We start from the raw sequence: 16,065 nt of genomic DNA, 5'->3' as shown, positions 1-16,065 counted from the left end.
GTGTCATTTGCCTCATTTTTGTCATTTTGTTTCTCGCTTTTGTCGATTTCTCGTTTTTGTCATTTTGTGTCTCATTTCTGTAATATTTTGTCTTGCTTTTGTTGTTTTTTGTCTTTTTTTATCTGACTTTTGTCTTTTTGATCCTAAAATAAAATCCGGTGTTGTTCAGTTCCAGACACCTGTGACTAAATGTTGTGTTCCTTTGTAGACACTCTGTGATCTGTAAGTTTTTGATGTGTAATGATAAACTGAGGCATAATGTTGTTGAAATGGAACTTATTTTTATTGAGAAATTTCAGGCCGTTCATAATGTTTTGTAAAAAGATAATTCCATAAATGTGAACATTTTCAGAACGTACTTTTTTTTCACTAAAACAAAGGAAAACTTGGAGTTGTGGTTATTTGTGGTTATTTATAGGTTAATATGCTGTGATTTTACTGGTCACTGGAGATCAAATTGAGCTGAATGTGGCCCTGCTTCAGAGGCTTTTTTGTTTCTTTACAAGAGTGAGCAATTTAAAATGTTGCATTTTTAATGTTTTTGGAAGAACCAGAGAAGTTTGTTTCTTTTTAGTCTAAAAAAACCCACCACAGAACTCCAAATGTGTTGTCAGTAAACACTTCACAGAGATTTATCGCCAGCCAGCAGCACGGCTTAACGAATGTTGTCCCGTCTTTTGGTCGGTCGTTCGGCCAACACCAGACTGAAAAATCTCAACATCTATGAGGTAAATTACTCTGTTTTCTTACGTATCATTACGGTCTTTGGAGGAGCCTTGCTCATTAGCGAAATGCCTCAACAGCTAGTGATGGATTGCCTTGAACTTTGGTGCACAGATTCATTAGTTCCTCAGGTGGATTGTTTCAACTTTAGTTGTCTTAACTTTTCACTGTACCACTATCAGGGGTGCACAGGTAATTAAATATTAATCTCAGGCATGATATTGGCTAATATGACTTCTTAAACTTAACAACCAGCCACTTTTCCTTGAGCTTCATAGCAACCTTGATTCTCACTAAAGTTATTTTGTGTCTTTGTGGTAGTTTCATTGTACTTCGTGTGCAATTTGTGTCTCTTTGGTGTCATCTCGTGTCTCTTTGCAATCATTTTACATGTATTTTTTTTTGTCTTTTTAGTCACTTGGTGTTTCTTAGCCGTCATTTTGTTTCTTTTTATTGCAATTTGTTGTCTTTGTGTCTTCTTTTAGTCAATTTGAGGATTTTGTACCAATTATTTAAAGGCTGTGAGTGTGTTTGTGGTCGTTTTGTGTGTCTTTTTAGCCACTTTGCATCTTTTTGCAGTTGTAAGATTTAGTTTCCCAAAGCGAAATATTTACAGCCACCTTCTACAGAAGCGTGACACCTAATGGGTCTGGTCCTGGTTGGCAGTAATCCGTCCATCCATCCAGATGTTTTGGCTTCACACAGAAAAGAGCAGACAGTTAAGAGCTAGTCTCTCGAAATGGATCATCGTTTTCGATTCAGGGCAAGTAAAATCAAGTGAATCTTGTTTGTGCTGCCAGGCAACACAACTTGCTTGTTCAGCCACCTTACAAAAACCCAACACAAACTTTTTTTTTTTTTGGTGAAAGTATGAAGGCCAAAAAGAATAACTCCACTCTCTGAATGCTCATCTTTGACTGTCAGATACTCAGAACACCAACACTATGTAGTGCATCATTGAACTGCATGATGTAAAAGTGAAAGCAGTGTTCTTTTTAGGTTGAAGAAATGCATAAAAGTAGCACAACATCGAACTGAAGCAGTGCTCTGTTACAATGTGGAAGTACAATGATAATATTTTGTCCCTGAAATTAATGAATGGTCATGGCAAACCATCATGATGTCAGCATTTGCTGAAGTAATTACTTTTCTTGTTTAATTTTCAACATCATTTTGCAGCCCTGTTATAATGTATGTTCCATGACTGAGGGTCAAGGTGAGGCTTGTGCAGTAGCAGCTCTAAAGCTTTGGAACAGCCTTCATTGTTCAATCAAATATCCCTCCTCTGTTGATATTTTCAAGAAAAACCTCAAGATGTACATGTTTCCAACGGCCTTCAGCTGCTGTTAATGGTGCTAATATTTACTCCGCCAAGGAACACATCTTGTTATAGACGTGGTCCATATTTGTACATTAATTTATTACATATCTTGTAGTCGTTTACCTCAATTTCAAGTGTGTGTTTGTCTTTCCACGATCACATGATTGTGATCCTACTTTAAATCCACCGCTGCAGACTTACCGGGACTTATCCGTCGGAAATGATCCAAGGAACAATTGATTAAATTGTGGGGGTGTTTCTGAGTCCCATCAATTCCTGCTGCCTGATACATATTTAGGTCACACGATTCAGTATCCATACATAACGTAACCATAACATAACACACGCCTGTGCTCAGTGCTAGGTCATTTTGTTTGTGGGTACATCTATATTATATTACATTCTATGTTGCTGTAATTTCTGATCATCAATAAGTAATAAACAAATGCGGCATTTCTGACAATGCCGTATGGGGGAATGAACAGCCTTGGAGGAGTACTGTGCTCAGTGCTTTTCTTGTTTATATTATTATTTTTAATCGATCTTGCGATTTGCCATCCATTTTTAGCATTTTATGCTATTTTATTTAGTTTTACTGATTGAAATTTAAAGTTTTATATTGTCTTGATGTCATATACCTGATAACATGTGCACCACTTTGGTTTATTCAGATTGTTTTTAAACATGCTGTATGCATAGTTTTGATTTGATTTGATATATCACAATGCCAGATTTTGACTTGTATTCGTATCTAGTGCTAATTAGCGTCACTAGGATGCTAACACACCTGAAGAAGATGGGGAATATGGTAAATCCATACCCGCTAAACATCAACATGTTGGCACCATTGGTAGCTTGGAACTCGGTGCCAAATTGCAGCCTCGGAGCAGCACTGGCAGAGCTGTAGAGGTGTTTTGACTAAGCAGGGATGGAAAACATTGGCTGCCATTCAGCTCTCGCTTCTCTCAGTTAGAAAAAACAACTGCTCTGTTTGTATTCACATAACTTCCTCCACAATTCCAACACAGAGGAACCTTTTATTTTCCGGTGATTGTTGAAAGTTGTTGGGAGAAAAAGCTCATAAGGCAAAGTGATTGAAAGCAAATTAGAAAAAACACAGCATTTTGGCACAAAAACAACACAACGATATCTCGTCCAAGGGCGTCTGAAAGTGTATTTTTTCCCCTTTGAGGCTGTGTTTGTTTTTTTTGTTGTTGTTGTTTGGAAGTGCAGGCCTTTTTCTGCCCGTTGTGCTCCGCTGGTCACACGTAGCAACACTGCAGATATTCATTTGGGATTTGGAGGTAATTGACTTCACCCAGTCGCCACCTGATTTTAATTAACGCTGCAGCACATTCGGTTGCAAACCTGCAATATAAAGAGTCAAACTGGAGAACGGAGGTATTAATTAACATTAAGTACATCTCAGAGCAAATCAAAGTGAGTCATTTCCTTCGTGCTGTTTAATAGGGATTGTACAACACTTCTCGCAGATGTAATTAATTGAACAAGCCGCTGAAAAGAAGTTTGCTTCTTATCGTGAAATGTAGACAACATGAGAGACTCCCTTTACTGCAGTATGGGCTTTTTCCCCCTTTTTTCCAATCTTGGACTGGCTGAACTTTATTAAAAGCATTTTTTTTTCTCGCCTCAGTCCTAACAAGGCTCACTTTATTGCAGATACTTCATCCTCTGGGTCATAACTTTTTACAGGCGCTCATGTCTGAAGCATAATTTCAAACATTCTGAGTGTTATGACTTCACTGAGTGCAGTATTTAATCCTACCAGCTACTTTCACTACCATTACTAATGCACCAGTGCAGCAAAGCATTGGGTTTTTGTTTCTGTAATTACAATAAGAAGGCAAATTCCCATTTCTATCTGCATGCTGCAGCAACACTGGGAGGAAGTCAGACCACTGATTTGTGCTTTCACCAGCAGCACTTTGCCTTTGGAAAGGACTAACGAGACGAGGCTTTGTTTGCAAATGAAGAAATGTGAATAAACTATGACAGACATTTGATACAGTGCGATTAAAAGCGTCCTTGAATATTTTATGAGCTCCATTCCTCCACACCAGCTCAATATTAAAGTTTCAGGACTTTAATCTGAATTTTTAATTGACATCCATGTGCAACACATTGCATCCCAGCTGACTTGCAAACCAAATCTGTGTGTGTGTGTGTGTGTGTGTGTGTGTGTGTGTGCGTGTGCGTGTGCGTGTGCGTGTGTGTGTGTGTGGGCGCACACTCCTGTGGAATATTGAATGGCAGAGTCCCGCATCAAGAAGAAGAGATGCTCGGTTTCTCCTCCTCCTCTCTCTCTCTCCCTGCTGTCTCCTCCTCCTCCTCCTCTTTCCACCGAGGATCTTTTGCTCCCCTCATCTCGAGCAGCGCTTCCTTCCACCACTTGTTATTTCACACCTTGGTCGCTGCGAACCCACAGGCGCAGTAGAATAGACTTCTTCTTTTCTGCTGCTGCTGCTGATTCTGATTCTGCTTCTGCTGCTGCACCGGTGTATCTTTCTTTCTGCATTTGCATCTTACCCCCCACCTCCTCATCCTTCCTCCTGCCGGGGAAACAACAGTTTCTCCCCAGCCTTTTGAGGGGGAATCATGACCACCGCGAAGGAAGGCAACGCACCGTCGAAAGCGGCTCAACAGCAAGACCAGGTACCGATGAGCTTCTCCTCTTATTAATACCGGCATTAACCTGTGTCACCCCGTCTGTTTTCTCATCCCGCTTGGCCCCACAGTGAGTCATATTCGCTGCGGTGACTTCTCTGACCGATTTGAAATGGTGTGCCTGAAAGGAAGGGGGGAAATAGAATTTGGTGCCCTGCGTTCGTGAAAGGCGTTTGCACTCGGAGTCAATTGGAAGTGAGAACCGGTCGCTGCTGGCAGTTCATCACGACTGAAGGATTTTACAGCCTCTCTCACACGCACCGCCGTCATACTTATTATTATTGTAATTTTTACGCATTTTGGCGACTTTACGCACGCCAGGTTTTTCCCAATCCGGCGCGCGTCTTCACCTTGCAGCAAACCTTCCCAGTTAGCCCAACTTGAAGAGTGCAAAAGTGGAGAGATCATATCAGCTGTATATATGTATATATATATTTATTTATTTCATTCTGACCCCTGCAGACGCACGCCGGAGTTCTCCACGTCTGAGGACACTGTTGCATTTTTTGGCGTGGTGCAGGGGTGGCTCTGCTCGGTTTCATTTCGCAGCCTTCACTCAGTAATGATGGAGCATCTGCTGACCCGCCTCTATAGAGACTGGAAAAAACGAAACAATTGGTGTCATTTTTTTATATGAATATTTCATGACATGACAGGAAAAAAACGCTCATTTTCTATTGTGCTGCGTTAATGTCAAGGTTATCATATAACACACCTCCTCCTACAGCACAGAGCAGGCGAATTTGAGCAATAATTCAATTTTCTGTTATTTTCTGATAATTTTGTGTCTTTCAAAAGGGTTAGAAATCTTTAAAAGTCGCCAGATTGGAAAGGAAATCAATGCAATTTTGCAAAAAAAATGTGAAAATGGCAGTTTATTTGTGATATTTTGCATCTAAACTCAACAATATACCCGGTATTCTTTCACTAGGAACATGCTCTGACTGATTTTGACACTCCATCATGTTTTACCCTCATATTATTAGCCTTTTTTTCCACTGAAATCAATAAGTTTCTATGTGGTATCCTGCTGTTACATCCTCAGTCTACTGCCTCCTGCGACGTGCAAGAATAAAAGGTTATCTTTTTCCAAGTTTCTAAATCGTACATCATGTTTCCCAGTCTATCAGAGCAAACTATAACTTTAGGCGGCATCTGTCAGTGCCACGCTGCATGGTGTTAAAAAAAATGACAGAAAAGGTGAGGTGGGACACTTGGCTTTATCCTGCCAGGCAGACAGTCTTCCCCTGCTGTGATTTAGCAGCAGACTGTCAATCACACCTTAGGAGGCAGCCGAAAGGTCCACCAGTCCCACCCTGCATCTCCCGAACATACTGTACGGATTTACATAGCAACATTAGCAAGTAGTGGACTTTAAAGTAGCTAGATCATGCTGAAAGGACTGATAAATGGGATGTAATCAGGAGATTTTTAGTCATTAATTAAAAAAATGCAAAAAGTTTGCTCCTTGTAGCTTCTCAGAACCAAGGATTGCAGCTTTTTTAGTGAATATCTTTGAGATTTAGACTGTTGGGTGGACAAAAGATGCAGTTTAAAGGCACCTGCATGGGCTCTAATGGGCTTAATAAAACAGTTTTTCCTGATTTTATAAGATGAAATAGAGCTGCATGAGTTATTTTAGGATATGTTTCTAACTAATCTGTTGATTTATGTTAAAATGAATAATTTTTAAGTACATAATAAGTCGGAAAATAGTGCAGTTGTGCAAGATTCCAAGGTGACAGCCTCTAAATATCACTTTTGATTGGAAACTAGTGTTACACCTAAAGCTATTTAAATAAAAGCAGCAATAAAGAAACACATGACACATCCTCACTGGAGAATTTGGGAAGAGACTGTTCAGCATTTTTGTGTGAGAAGTGGCAAAAGGCCTAATTCATTTGCAGACTATTGACTTGTTGAATAATGAACTATTCAGCATTTCTGTACCAGAAAAAAATGTGATCAATAGACCAACCGATAACTAAAATGTTGTAATCTTCTGATGGGCTTATTAGCATACGGTGTCGGCTGCGTTCAGCGTTGGCAGTCGTCTTTGAATCAATTCATATCGAGACTTGAGAGCAAGAAAAATTAAGTTCGCTCCAGTAAAAACTGACCTTTTTTTCTTAATTACTGAGAGGATTAGAGACCCGGTGATGCCGGAACATCAGTCGATGGTTAATGGTCGCTGTCGGTGGCTTTTCCTGAGGCGTGAAGCTCCAACAAAGTGAAAAATTACTTTGAGCGTATTAGGTTGTGAAGCCCGCCATGTAACATAGACACGCATGTTTGCACCACACACACACACACACACACACACACACACACAAACAGCGGCTGTGATTACAGGAGGTCCTGTTGCGGCCTGCTGATTGATGGTCTGCTAGCAGGGCTTACGGTCCAGGGACAGAGGACGGAGATAGAGGGCAGCTCACCAGAGATAGCAGCAGCAGCAGCAGCCAGTAATCAAGTCGGTGCAGCACACGAGAGAGAGTCACATCACTAACCCTCATTACTGCAACAAGGTGGAGGTTCTGGAGGTGCGAGGGGTCGAGCCGGGGCCGGGGCGGTAATGCATTTGCGGAGGTGGGAGTTGCTTTGGACTCATTTGAAGCCGTTGTCAGAACATCTTCAGGTTATTACAAAGACGGCGACACAATTGGCAGCCTGCAAAACCCGACACTCGGCCGCCTGATGTTCAAACACTCAGATTTGGTGTCTTTTTCGAGGCCTCTGGTTTCATAAAAGAGGCTGGTTTCTGTTTAATGATGCCACGTTTTCCAAGTTGGGGTTTCCTCCACGGCCATCTGCAGCCAAGAGCGGCTTTAAAGCAGGATCGCTGCACCGCAACATTTAATGGGCGAGACATCAGTTGACCATTTAACCAATATCCAGCCTTTTTTTCTCTCCACAGTTTCTTCACACTCTGTGTGACTGGCAGACTTTGAAAACTTAGCGAGTAGTGCAATCTAAAGGCTCGAACACTGAAAAGTGAAAATCTGCGCTGTTAAAATTGAATTTGTAGCATCTCATACTAGCATTAAAGAGTTTGGTTGATGGGTGAGGGGGGAGGTTGAGTGCCAAAAACCTCAGCTCATGCCATTACGGCAGCTTGAGTAACAGCTGAGCGAAGCAGCCTGTGGGTGTTCCTGAAGAGAATAGACATCCAAGGGGCCGAAGGAAAAGAGGAATGGTAGCATAGGTAGAATGCTAGGCCTCATATTTTAGTGATTTTGCAGCTTTTTCCCGGTGCTCGATCACGCTGCTTTATTTCTGTTTGCTTTTGTGACACATGAATGTGCCTGAAGGAGCTTTTTTTTTCACCCCGCTGAGCTGTTAGCTGGCAGGTGAGGACAGGATGACTGGTGTTATTGGGTGCACCAGATGATGCATGTCACTGTGCATGTGGCCAGACCAGGACTGGAATCAAAACTGACAAACAGCACAGTGCACAGTTTGCTACTGCAGACAAAAAGTGCACTAGAAAACCCTTGCACATTTGCTCAGTATTATTAATATATGTATGATTCCTCAGAGAGAGGATACAAACCTAATAGGCTGATAGTATTTGTGTCATGTTAATATTCAAAATAAGGTGTGCGCTTTTGTCAAATGTTAATAAAAATGTTGTTTATTTCAAACAGAGCCCGTCTGCTATCAGCTGATAAATTGAGGCATGAAATGTGAAGCGGCTCACTTGAAAGTCAAAATATTGACGAGAGAAGAGGACTCAGACGGAACACGCTCTTTTAAAGATGGCGAAGAAGTGTAAATATTGCCGGCGATGTTTGACTTTTCGTGTTTTCTCGCGGAGAGGAAAAACAAATATGATCTTAATCAGCCGTGTTTTGTTTTTGCTGCCGCCTCGGTGGCCTGCCGACGATGAGCTCAAGTGATGAGCGCTTAAGCAGATGTTGATTAAAGTAGCGAGTTGCACATGAGGCACAGTGGGGCCACGGGGGGGGGATTGTCTGCATGCCACCTGCTTCTGTGGCTTTTTTTGCGTAAACTTTGCCTGCAGAGTGTGGACGGTAGCAAAGCACTGCTGCAGATTTGATGGAGATTCAGTGCTGTTTTAACCAAGTGATACAGCTGTGTATAAAATGACACTTTGCATCACCTCCAAATCCATTTAATCAATTGTTCCTTGTTTGGTTTCCAACGGATAAGTCCACATCGGTCGATTTGTAGTAGGATCACAATCATGTGACCGTCAGCAGGCAGCTGATGTAATGTTCACTTGTTGTCATGGTTACAGTGATGCCGTGCCGCTATCTAGCAATGATACAGAAATCTTTAACAAATCAGTGGATCCAGACTATAAGCCGCATCACTGCCAGAATCTAATCACTTGGTCCTTGTGTCATTTCTGACCTTCTCTGAAAATTTCATTCAAATCTGTTAGTCAGTTTTTGAGTAATGTTGCTGACAGACAGAACAACAGATGGACAGACAATCGTCACTGAATTCCGCCACGTTCCTTGGCGGAGGCAAAAACTTACAGAGCAATTAACCCTTAACTAACCCTTAACCTGCATTTTTTCAGTAAACGTAACTGATTTTAAATTTGTCCTCTGCACCGCCACAACTTTCCTGCGTTTTTACGTACGTATTTTACACATTTCGAAGGCAGGGGGATGGAAACTTAAAATGATTTCTAGATCATGACAGGTAATTTTTAAATCATAAAATAAAATGCTATATTGTTCAGTTCCAGATACCTGTGACTAAATGTTTTGTGCCTTTGTGGACACTTTGTGATCTGTAATTGCTAAACTGAGGCATAATGTATTGTTGAAAATTCACTTATTTGTCTTAAGAAATTTCAGGTTGTTCATAATGTTTTGTAAAAGATAGTTCATTAAATGTGAACATTTTCAGAATGTATGTTTTTGCACTAAAACAAAGGGAAACTTTTTAAGTTGTAGCTATTTATAGGTTATTATGCTGTGATTTTCCTGGTCACTTGAGATCAAATCGGGCTACATGTGGCCCCTGAACTAAAATGACTTTGACACCCCTGTTGTAGAGAATTCCGATTTGCTCAGCTTCTCAGAAAATGGTAAAATATCACAGCAGATTAAATGAATTTCAATAAATTCACTGTGATCTGTGGATGAATTCCAAAGAATTTCACAATGCATGATCCTCGTGTAGCTTATTAGCTGTATTCTTCTGCTTTTATGCAACCTTCTGTGACAGATTGGAAACAAAGGAGAAGTGGTTTCCATGCAGAAATCGATGGCACTGGTGGGCTTTCTTTCAATCAGCTGCGTGAATGTATTGTCCTATGAGTGCTCATCTTGCTAGCCAGAGAATAGAAAGCAGCTCAGACAGCTGGTGCTATGCTGGCCACAGCTATCCAGCTCTGTCAGTCGCCAAGCTTGGACCACCTCCCTGCTCCCCCCCCCCAGTGTGAAAAGTTCTGTTTACAAGTGCATGCAGAGTGCGAAAAAACAACCTTTATCCACCTCCCAGGAGGCGATTTTTCATATGCATGAGGTCCCACTGAACTCCTCGCCGTATATTCTCTGCATAATGTGCCTTTTTTGCTTCATTTGCCAGGTTCTAACGACGTTGCTTTCAACTCAGGTCGACTTTACTCCACAGCATTCCTTCAGGAGATGCGCAGATTTCATTCGAAGCCACCCAACTGCACCAGGGCTTGACGTTAAGTGTTAGGTCTTTGCTTGCTCAACACCTTTTTTTTAAAAAACATAGCCTTGTTTTTAATGAGAGAGATAAGCAGAGTGGCCGGAATAGATGTGGAAAAAGCAAAGAGTGACAAGATGATTCACTTTTTTGCTAATAGATAATCGGCCTCCTGTTTGCAGAGTGCCCTTGACTGATAAGAGGGTATGGAAGATGGATTTAGAGGAGAATTGGATGCCCCTAATGTTTGTGCCATAGTTCATCTTCAGGGCAATTATGTACAATTGAGCCGTGGTGCTGGAGTCTGAAGTGGAGATTAGAGGCGAGAACGACCAGGCAGCCACCACAGCGATCTGTCATGATTGTTGTCATGATTTAAATGTTCTTTGCCGAAATGGCTTATAAACCAGGGGAGGAGGGGAGCAGGGGAGCACTTTAATACAGCAATAAATATTCAGTGTTTGGAGCAACGGTCAAACTAAATGTCATGACAGTCCTCCATCTCGGTAATGGTTGGTGTCGACACCAGGTGTTTGTGTGAGGTTTTTCCCAAAACACCTCAGGAGGAGTTTCCAAATAGTGTGTAAAAGTGCCTAATTTAGGTAAAGGTCAGCAGTTTTTTCCTTCTTTTTCTGTCAGAAAAAACAACGACAAAAAAAAACCTGTTGGCTTCTTTTGTTGCATCCTAATTGTGTCTCTAAGGAGTCAGCGCAGAATATGTGTATACATTCCATTAAGCAATGCTTCTTTCATCAACCCGACTGATCATATTTCCTTAAACGAAACAACTTGATGAGGTTTTTCCTTCCTCTCCTGCTTGTTTCAAGTGAAAAGCATATTAAAAAGGCGAATGAGTTGCATTTAGAGTAATTTATGTGTATTCTTTTGTAAGATGAACAGGAGGAAATGTCTTTTTTCTGTGGTTGCAGGCACGCTTTGTATGCAGAGTGGAAAATGGCAAGAGAAGCGGGATTAATCATGCTTTAGACTGTCAGCAGTGTATCAGCCTGTATCTGTGTGTGTGTGGATCAGTGTGTAAGTTAATACTTCTTTGTATTCTTGTCTGCGTTCGTGTTTATCTGCCTCGCCTCAGTCCGTTCGAGCTGTGTTTTCTGGCCTTATCGACCCGCTGTAATTAGTGGTGGGGTGGAGGAGAGCCCAGAGCCGCCGAGCAGGAAGGCGATCAGGAGCCGCCATGTTCCCGCCGAGCCTCTAATTGAAACGTTGAGCGTTTTCCATGGGCACCGCTGTCGTCTCCGGCGCCACCTTCCGTTACATCGGTGACAAACATTCAGGAGGGCGAGCGCCAGTCACGAACGATAAGCAGGTAATTGCCTGCAGGGGCTCAGATACGAATTAGGAGAAGCTCCGGCTTCAATGGACATGCTGCCAGGGGTTGTTTGTGCCACCGTGTGACGGCTCAACGTGATGTGAGGTTGGATTGTCATTAGTTTTGTCTTATTTAAGCTCCCTTAATGTCTGGTACAGTTGGTTAAAAACCCTCTTTTTGCTTTGTTTTCAATAGCTACCACTGAATAAATCCTCCCTTCTTTCAATGATCCAAATTGGCTGAACATTGGGTGCTCAGCCAGGCACAGACCTAGAGGAATGAGCTTCAAAGCCGGGGCCAGTGTTCCAACCAGTGTTCCTGCTGACATTTATCGCCCCGAACCTTTAGTGTTATTGTTATGGCTGCAATAATTCTCACCACCATTTGTTGGTTGGTTGGTTGGTGAATTTGTTGGTTGGTTGGTTTGGTTGATTATTGTGTTGGTTGGTTTGGTTGGTTGATTATTGTGTTGGTTGGTTTGGTTGGTTGATTAATGTGTTGGTTGGTTTGGTTGATTGATTAATGTGTTGGTTGGTTGGTTTAGTTGATTAATGTGTTGGTTGGTTTGCTGGTTGTAGTTTAGTATGAGGTTGATGTCTTTCAACCTAAGACTAAATTACTCTTTGTTGATTTTTTTTTTCTTTTTTTTTTTTTTAATGTTAGATTATGGTTGAGTTTGGGAAACTTTCTTCTAAGTTGAGGAACTTATTTTTTTTCTCTGCTCAAATGACACAACAAAGCTTTAGCCAATAATGTGTTTTATTTCCCCATAATCTCTTGCTCCGATGTCTGTGACAAATGTTCAGGAGAGCAAGCGCCAGTCACGAACGATAAGCAGGTAATTGCCTGCAGGGTCTCAGATACGAATTAGGAGAAGCTCCGGCTTCAATGGACATGCTGCCAGGGGTTGTTTGTGCCACCGTGTGACGGCTCAAAGTGATGTGTGGTTGGATTGTCATTAGTTTTTTCTAATTTAAGCTCCCTTAATGTCTGGTACAGTTGGTCAAAAACCCCGCTTTTTGCTGTGTTTTCAATAGCTACTATTGAATAAATCCTCCCTTTCTTTAGTGATCCAAATTGGCTGCACATAGAGCCACTCAGTAGCCTGCAGGAGGCTAAAGGCTTTGCCCAAATCTTGGCATCTGGGTGCTCAGCCAGGCACAGACCTAGAGAAATGAGCTTCAAAGCCGGGGCCAGCGTTCCAACCAGTGTTCATGCTGACATTTATCGCCCCGAACCTTTAGTGTTATTGTTATGGCTGCAATAATTCTCGCCGCTGGGGGAATACTGATGGTGCTTCAAATTGACCAACTCGAGGATTTTTTTTAATGTGACAGCACATCACATTATAGTGACGGGAGCGTGAAAGTAGGCGGCCTGATGCAACATCATCTTTCTCTACTTGAAAAGCGGGCGTCCCTGTCATCTGCCTGTGTTGTCAGTTCCGGCCCTGGATTGCCTATATCTGCTGGCTTGCGTCCCGCAGAGGCGGCCGTGTCAACACCCCGCTGATTCTCCACGCTCAAAAATATTGGCAGCCATTATGTGTCTCCTGAGTGGTGTTTAGTGCTCATGCCTGAAATAGTGACTTTCATCATGACATTTGCTGGGCGCACTCTAAACACCCAGCGGTAGTTTCTATGGAGATGCTGTGGCTCAATATGCAGCTTTTTTTCCCCCCACAATGAAAACACACACACAAATTAAAACAGACAAAGTGAGGGGTGTAAAAGGATACTGGTCATTAATTGTGTTGCCGTCTTGTTTATGCTTTTCCCCCTCTTTGTTAACCAGCCACTGAAATTGAATCAAACGCTCAGCCGATCTGTGTCTCATTCTGGCAAATGAACATGCGGCCCTTAATTTCAGAGTCTTCCGGCAAAATAAGCTTTCCAACTTTGTTCTGAACATCAAACGCCGCAGGAAGCGTGATTGGGGACTTTCTTTGATTTGGCTATTGTTCTCCTGATATGAAAATGTGGTACACTGGCACTTTGCTGGAATTGGCATTCCATGCAGGGTGCTAATTGCTATAGAAAGTCAGTCCCACACACATTTTAAAGTGTTTTCCATCATCTATTCAGTCCCCTTGAATTTCAATTTATAGCTTGATGGAATATGATATGCATGCAGACAAGTCGATTATAAAATCACAGCTTTTCCTGCTAATCCGTGGCTTGTTTGTTAGTGAAATCTATCCTTAAAAAAATACCCCGCTTAAGCAACGGCCTTGACAAGATTTATCGTTCATCTGCGTTATATGACCAAGCAGAGAAACTAAAAGCTGCTAAGTGGCAGTTACACAGCATGATTGAATCTTCCTTCTTTACCATTTTGGAGATTAAAGGTCCACACAGTCCCTGGGTTTGCACTCTGGAGTTTATTATGGGTGATCCTCAGGGTGCTGTCAATTGCCTTTCGAATTATATGCTCTACCCCTGGTTATATCAGTGAAATGCAGGCTCTCCCCCACTCAGTCATTTGCTATCTTTACACAGAAGTAGAAGAAGAAGAAAAAAACTACACTCCTGGGTAATCTTTTGGTCTGAATGAAGCTTAAAGCTCTGCAGTGAGTTTTTATCACTCATTCATTATCACTTGTCACTGACCCTTGAGTTGGCTTCAGGCCAGTAAGATATCAAAATTTACAGTAATTGTTCGGCTCGAATGGTTCCACCAAGACTTGCTTTTTGAAGTTATTGGCCTCTTAGACCTTTGGGTGCTCATTCTAACACTTTCTTTTTTTAACGTTTCATCTCCATCTTAAAGGTTCTTTCATGTGTAATTATGACATTAAAGTGAAAATTTGTGGATGTGGAGTTGGAAAAGGACCTTGAATTTCAAAGAGCAAACAAAACACTTGCATGCAGAGAGCAGACAAAGTTTGTTAAAGGTCAACAGTTGCCATAATTAAATACTTGAATAGAGAGGTATTGATCCCCTGAACCAGTTAATGCTGATTAGACTCGTCAGCTTTCAAGGTTAGCAAAGTGATTATCTGTTTCCTTTTCCTAAATGAAATGCATTTTCTTGTTGTAAAATTGTGTTAACTTCAGCCTGAGGTTAGGTTTTACAGTTTTACACTGCATATGCATTAAAATTCCACTCAGTGATTAATTAAATCCCGAGAAACTCAACTCTGCTCATCAGAATTACATCCTTAGTGGTCTTTTTATCCATGAAAATAACCCTTTCATACCTTGCTTCCCCTAGAATGTGCAGATCTACCCCCATTTGCTACAGCTTGAGCACACCAGCTCACCTACTACTCTGCTCCAACACTGTAAAACTACATTACATTCCATAACAGCATAGTTCCTAAAGTTTGGTACATAGAAAACTGTGAAACCAGTCATCGATTCAAAGATGTTTCAAGGTAGAAATTCTCAGCTGTAGCACTGACTACAAATTGCAGTCATTATGTCTTATAGTGTGTAAAAAAACACAATATGCACATGTTCCGAAACTAAAAAAAAAAGAATTTCGCAGCTAAACATGCAAAAAGCTTTTGATTGATTTGACATATTTTATTTATTACTCCTCTTAGAATATTTTTGTTCATTGATTTGCCTCTTTACACATTGATTTGATGAGTTTTGTTTCGTTATTACTCTTCTTAGACCTTATAGTTTTTAGCGATTTATTCACTTATGTGCATATTTTAGTTTACTAGTCCATCGTTTTGTGTTGTTTTATTACATTTTTATTCCTCTCATCTGTATAACACTGTTACATTTCATTTGTGTGAAAAGGGCAATATAAATAAAGTCTGATTTATTAATTGGTTGATTAGTCTGTTGCTTGGTTGGTTGATTAATTGGTTGGTTTATTGATCCATTTGTTGGTTGCTTCGTTGGTTGGTTAATTGATTTACTGGTTGATTAATTGATTTGCTGGTTGGTTGATTGATGAATTTGTTGGTGTCTTCGTTGCTTGGTTGGTTGATTCATGTGTTGGTTGGTTAGTTGGTTGTTGGTTAATGTGTTGAAGGATGGATGGGTGGATTGATTGATTGATTGATTGGTTGGCTGGTTGTAATTACCACTAGGTTGATGTCTTTCAACCAACGGTAAATTAGGTTAATTCTTTTTTAAACATTAGATTATGGTTGAGTTTGGGAAACTTTCTTTGAAGTTTACGTTTGTGTCAATTGAGGGTTCAGTTTTATTGTTGTTTCAGGCTATTTCTAAAAAGCTAATGGCTACAAGTCCTTGTCATGGAAACTGACAATATTGACCCCTAACAGATGCTCTACCAACCAAAGTTGAACAACTTTTTTCAGTGCTCATAACCAATCATATGTTTTATTTTTTCTATTCTTTCTCTTTTCCAATTATCTTTTGTTCCAACC

General features: G+C 41.1%; 1 protein-coding gene across 6 annotated transcripts in view; it reads left to right on the top strand.

Annotated features, from left to right (window-relative positions):
• LOC111565276 (dipeptidyl aminopeptidase-like protein 6) overlaps window positions 1-16,065 on the top strand; it is a 315,168-nt gene that overhangs the window by 159,052 nt on the left and 140,051 nt on the right. The window contains exon 1 of one of the 6 annotated variants that reach the window (XM_055007118.1): window positions 4,422-4,717. The exons of the other annotated variants lie outside the window; for them this stretch is intronic. Within the exon in view, the coding sequence (XP_054863093.1) occupies window positions 4,661-4,717 (57 nt within the window). The 5' untranslated portion in view covers window positions 4,422-4,660. Of the gene's footprint in view, window positions 1-4,421; window positions 4,718-16,065 lie in introns of those variants that run through there. 6 annotated transcript variants of the gene reach the window in all.

The sequence above is a fragment of the Amphiprion ocellaris genome, chromosome 22 (assembly GCF_022539595.1).
Source record: "Amphiprion ocellaris isolate individual 3 ecotype Okinawa chromosome 22, ASM2253959v1, whole genome shotgun sequence".
Lineage (NCBI taxonomy): Eukaryota > Metazoa > Chordata > Actinopteri > Pomacentridae > Amphiprion > Amphiprion ocellaris.
Note: the sequence above shows the minus strand (reverse complement) of the source record. Positions and strands in the feature narration are given on the sequence as shown.